At 60.4% G+C, this 5559-nt stretch overlaps 1 protein-coding gene across 2 annotated transcripts; it reads left to right on the top strand.

Annotated features, from left to right (window-relative positions):
- The first annotated feature begins 1738 nt into the window (after positions 1 to 1738).
- Positions 1739 to 4998, top strand: MSS51 (MSS51 mitochondrial translational activator). Of its 2 annotated transcripts, XM_019620674.2 has the most exons (7): positions 1739 to 1872; positions 2394 to 2470; positions 2676 to 2831; positions 3041 to 3165; positions 3350 to 3913; positions 4285 to 4378; positions 4476 to 4998. In XM_019620674.2, exons 1-7 carry the CDS (start codon positions 1837 to 1839, stop codon positions 4684 to 4686), a joined length of 1263 nt encoding a protein of 420 aa, XP_019476219.1. In that variant the 5' UTR covers positions 1739 to 1836; the 3' UTR covers positions 4687 to 4998. The 2 variants fall into 2 exon arrangements, with proteins under 2 accessions (XP_019476219.1, XP_003210830.2); XM_003210782.4 differs by lacking the exon at positions 1739 to 1872 and having other exon boundaries at positions 2157 to 2470.
- The last annotated feature ends 561 nt before the right edge of the window (positions 4999 to 5559 follow it).

Here is a 5559-nt window from a genome sequence, read left to right as displayed (position 1 = left end):
CACCAGAGCATCTCTGGACTGCTGCTGAGGAGGTGTGTTCCCGAATCTACGAGAAGCACAAGCCTTAGAATCATAGAATCATTGGTTGGAGAAGACCTCTCAGATCCCCAGGTCCAACCCCAAGCCACCCCACCATACCCACTGACCAAATCCCTCAGTGCCACATCCCCACGTTTTCTGAACCCCTCCAGGGATGGTGACACCCCCACCTCCCTGGGCAGTGCCACTGCATCACCGCTCTGTCTGTGAATATTTTTCTCTCAATATCCGATCTGAACTTCCCCTGGTGTAATTTAAAGCCATTACTTCTCATCTTTCAGTCTGTGAGCCCTCAGTGTGGGGCAGGAGCCAGGGGCCAACAGCCCTCCTTCAGACCCGCCACCTCACATCCGCTCCAGAGTGGGCTCACAGCACAAAAAGTCATACAAATCACAGAACGGCCCGGGTTGGAAGGGACCTCAAGGATCACGAATCTCCAACCCCCTGCCACAGGCAGGACCACCAACCTCCCCATTTAATACCAGCCCAGGCTGCCCAGGGCCCCATCCAACCTGGCCTTGAACACCTCCAGGGCTGGACGGGGCATCCACAGCCTCTCTGGGCAGCTGTTCCAGCACCTCACCACTCTCTCTCTAAAGAATTTCCCCCTGACATCCAACCTCAATCTTCCCTCCCTCAACTTCAAACCGCTTCCCCTTGTCCTGCTGTTATCTACCCTTTCAAAGAGTTGATTCCCCTCCTGTTTGTAGGCTCCCTTTAGGTACTGAAGGCTGCAATGAAGTCACCCTGCAGCTTCTCTTCTCCAGGCTGAACAAGCCCAGCTCCCTCAGCCTGTCTTTGCAGTGGAGGTGTTGCAGCCCCTGATCATCTCTGTGGCTCCCCTGGACCCTCTCCAACAGCTCCCTGTCTTTCTTGTCCTGGTGGCTCCAGACCTGGACACAGCACTGCAGATGGGGCCTCACAAGAGCAGAGCAGAGGGGGACGATCACCTCCCTGTCCCTGCTGGCCACCCCTCTGCGGATGGAGCCCAGGATCCCCTTTGCTTTCCGAGCTACAATCACACACTGCTGGCTCATGCTCAGTTTTTCATCAACCAGGACCTTCTCTGCTCAGCTCTCATTGATTAAACCAGCTGAGATATTCCAGAAGAGCTTTACCAGGTCCTGAGCCTTCACCACAGTGATCTGTACCACGTTTCTCAGTGATGGCAGCAAGTCGGGAGCAGATGCAGATGTATCAGGAGGGCAGGACGCCTTGGTGGCAGATGGCTCCGCTGGGACCTCCATGGCTCTGCAGGAAGAAGAATGAGAGGAACGCTTTCTCCCTCAGCTGTGACAGGAGGGTCTGCCCACCCTTCTGAGGTGGAGGAGGGACACGGGCCCTGCCGACCGCCCATCCCTCAGCTCAGCCCCCAGACCTGCAGCCCACAGGAGGGCCAAAGGCAGCAGAGCCCTTCCCAAGACCTCAGTGCGGGCTTCCTGCAGCCCCCCGTGCCCCAGCGCCCTTACCGCAGAGCCGGAGGAGCCGGGAGGAGACCTGGGGGCGTGGAGCGGCCAAAGAACCAACAGGAGCCCTAGGAGCCGGGCTCGGCGGCTGCGGGACGCGAACCCGGGTCCTCACCTTCCTCAGGGGCGGGCGGCGCCGCGTCTGGCTTTCCGTAACCACGGCAACCCAGCTTGTCTCGCGAGATTGTCAACATTCGCGAGATCTTAGCGCAGGGGAGCTTGTGCCAATCTCGGCGCCATCTTGGATGTGGGCAGCCTTTGCCAGGCCCCTGTGGGGTTGGGGCCGTCTCCCCAAACCAAATGTCAGCGTGTCCCCAGCACCCCCAGACTAATGCGCATCCTGTTCCCTGCCCTAGCAGTAGCCAAAGTGCCTGCCAGTCACTCAACCTCACTCGTGGTTGGCCAATGGAGACCCTCAGCCCCCCTGCTCTGTGCCCCTTGGGGTGAGGCAGCGCCCTCCTCTAGGCATGGGTATCCAGGAGCAAAGGGCCAGGACGGCAGGAGAAGGGCAGTCTGCCATCACCCTGCCGCTTTCCCACATCCCTCCCCATGGGGGTTGGCCCCCTTCCCTGGGAGGCGCTGACCAGAATAGCTTCGCTATCAGATGCCCGCAGGGAAGCCTGGCCTTCTTGGGGCTGACATTTGAGCTCAGCCCTCCCTTGGCAGGAGCAGGACGTTTGTGCGTCCGCCCCAGTCACCACCCTGCTTCCAGGGACGGGCGCTGGGACACCCGCAGGGTCTCCTTGGGGAGCTGAGCAACCCCAGAGCCCCGTGTGCTGCAGCAGCATGGCCCAGCGGGGCCGAGGTGCAGCCCGCAAAGCCTCCAAGAAGTCTGCAAAGGAGCCAGCAGCGGCTCGGGCTCCTGACATGGACTCTCTGGGCTTCCAGGCCATGGACAGCAACGTGCCCGGGCTTTCCAACGTCATCCTGCAGAAGCTCAACATGAAGAGCTACGAGGACTACAAGTGAGTGGGAGCAGCCAGGGTGAGCTGTGTGGGTAACACACCCCCTATGTCCCCCCCCAGCCCCAGCTCCCCTCAGAGCAAAGTGACACGCAGGGCTCCTTGTCCCCATCCAGCCTGAAATCTTGCAGGCTTAGAGGGAGGACTCCCGCCTGGCTGAGATGGGACAGATCCTGCTCACCTCCTGATGTGTCTGAGCTCCCTTCAGGTCTGCCATGGATGGGAGGAAGAAGGGCAGTGACTTCGGCATCCGGACTTACTTCGACATGTTCCAGAAGATGGAGGACACCTTCAAGTTCTGCGCTGAGTGCAAGAAGCTCCCTGATGCCCTCCCTGATCCCAGAAGTCTCCGGCGATGCAAAAGGTATGGAGGAAGCAGTGCAATAGTATGGGGCTGGATGTGCCCTGGCTCCCAAAAGGGCAAGTTTAGCCCAGGAACCAGGCTGAGGCTGGGGGTGCCAGACCCATTGCAGGCTCACTTGCCCCCAGTGGCAATGCAGACATTACAGGGTGGCTCAGTGGGCGTGATCCTGGCCACCTCCAAAGCTGGGCATGCTGCCTCTCTCCTCCCAGATGCCAAAATGTGTACTACTGCAGCGTGGCATGCCAGCGTGCCAACTGGCCTGTGCACAAAAAGTTCTGCAAGAAGCTGAAACTGGTGGCCTTGGACCGGCTGGTGGAGTGGCTCATCTTCACAGGTGGGTCAGGGGATGCTGCTCCCACTCCATGCATTCCCCACAGCCTACCCCCTAGTGTGTGAGGTCCCTCCTCCTGGCTTTAGTCACCCCAAGCTGGCTCTGCCACTATATCCTGCAGCCATGGTGGGGACAGACTGCCTCGTCCTGCAGGGCCACCACTGAGATGCCACTTTTCTGCCCCCAGGTGACATTCCCTTCCCCACGGAGACCTGGACAAAACCCGCTGGGGATGTGGCAGGCTGGGAGGACTGGTTCTCCATGCAGGAGCAGCTGGAGGAGAAGCTGGATGCTGTCCTGGCTGGGCGCTACATGAGCCTCCTCTGGGCCAATGCAGGCAAGCCACGACCAGAGGAGGGAGAGCTGCGTGAGTCTGTCCGGCGCCTCGTCACTGACTTCCACTCACGGCCACTCACCATCGGCCTGGGGCTGCGTCTGTTTGGCATCGATCCCCTTGCCAAGCCTCTCACCATTCACGTGGTGGGGGCATCCCACGTTGAGACCCTCAACACCCGGGTGACGGACTATGATGAGCTGGCACGGATGTTCCCGGGCCAGCAGGGCATGGAGGTGGTGATGGTAGGGGTTGATGTGGTAGATGGGCCCATCATGAGGCCCCCCTTGGCCACGTCGGGACCCCCGGGAAGGATCTATCTCAGTAGCTACAAGGGTCTGTACCACGACTTCTGGGAAGACCAAGTGGAGACCAAGCTGGCGGCCCGCCCTGACCTGGTGGTGGGCTTCCATCCAGGTGAGTGCCCAGGGTGCAGAGGCTGCTGAGGACTTCAGGAGGTGCCCAGGGCTTGCCATGGCTGTGCACTGAGCCACGATGGGCCACCACTCACGGTGGGTGACACTCTGAGGTTCAGGCACCAGCAGCACCCACAGGGGTCCCTGTGTTTGGGCTCTGTATCTCGGTTCTGTGGCTCAGCCCAGGACCTGGAGTCTGGCAGGAAACAGGACCTTTCCTTGCTAAGGGTGCTCAGTCCTTCCGACCAGCAGCACTGCAGCAAGATGGGGTCTGTGACACGGAGTCAGGCCATGCTTCATTCTGTGCCAGCTGGGCTCTGTGGGGTGAGGAGTACGAGCTGTGTGCCTAACTCACTGGTTGCATCCCTGCAGGTTTCCATGCCTGCCATGACCTTATGGCAGGCTGGCTGCCCACACTGCTGCTTCTGCGGGACTACTGCCTGCCCACTCTCTTCACTGTCTACAGGTGAGTCTCTCAGCGTGCCCCTAGCTGGCTGCGGGGATGTCCTTATGGAGAACACCCCAGTTGAGCAGTCAAGAGTCCTCTTTTTCTCTCTTTGCAGTGAGCAGGAGCTGAAGTCCTCACTGCAGATCCTGGTGGAGCTGGAGACGTGCGTCACAGGTTATGCTGCCAACCCCTTTGCCTCACTGCGGCCTGAGCAGGTCTATTCCAGCCCCAACAAGGCACCTGTGTACTGCAGCTCTCACTATATCACCCTGCTGGGGCCAGCCACCTCTCTCAGGGAGCTGGATGGTGATAGCGATGACGACTAGCAGGGAAGGGAGCTGTTTCTATCCGTGCAGCTGGAGGCATCGGTGAGCTGACCCAGCTCAATCCTCTCTGTCCTGTCCCACAAACCCCAATCTCACTGCTGCCTTTCCCAGCCCAGCTGAAGTGTCCAGTGTGTGCCATGTGTGGGGACAGCACAAGCACAGCTCTGCTCTGCAGGGCCCAATAAATCACCACCAGGAGCCAGCCACCATGTCTCCAGCTTTATTTCCGAAAAGGCCAATGTTTTCCCAAAGAAAACAGAGGTCTGAGCTTGCCCTGGCACCCCTCACACTGACACAGCTTTCAGCTGCAGGGCCTGGGGTTGCCCATGGCATCCCACGGGGAACCCCAGGAGGTGGCACTGGGCTGTCACCGTCACTCCCATGCCCACCCTCCTGTGCCCAGTGCCTACCTTGCAGGTGCTGCTTGTGCATCACTCCCCAAGCGCCGCACTACTCAGGCTCAAGGGGCTGCACCAGGTGCCAGGATGCCACCATGGCCTGATGCTGCGAGTGTCCCCTCCCAGTGAGCCAGCAGGTCCAGCACGGCAATGGTGACAGTGTCCCACCTGGGCGCCCACAGTGGCTCAGAGGTACTGGCAAGCCCACAAGGCTCCCACGTGCCCTGATGGCAGGTCCCCCCCTTGGGGTCAGCATCTGTCGGAGGGGATGAGGTGGGTGGCAGGGCTGGCATGGAGGAGAGGACAGTCTGGCTGGGGAGGTGGCAAGGTGCAGCAGCACGGTGCAGCATCACTCTGCACTGGCACGTTCCCGCAGCGCAGGCAGCGTCAGGGTCTCCGGCGCTGACTTCTTGCGGGGCCGAGCTTTGGGGGGGGCGAGGAAGTCGGGGGCGTCGTCGCTGAGAGGGGTGGAGGG

The sequence above is a fragment of the Meleagris gallopavo genome, chromosome 16, assembly GCF_000146605.3.
Source record: "Meleagris gallopavo isolate NT-WF06-2002-E0010 breed Aviagen turkey brand Nicholas breeding stock chromosome 16, Turkey_5.1, whole genome shotgun sequence".
Classification (NCBI taxonomy): domain Eukaryota; kingdom Metazoa; phylum Chordata; class Aves; order Galliformes; family Phasianidae; genus Meleagris; species Meleagris gallopavo.
This window is presented reverse-complemented; position numbering and strand designations above follow the sequence as displayed.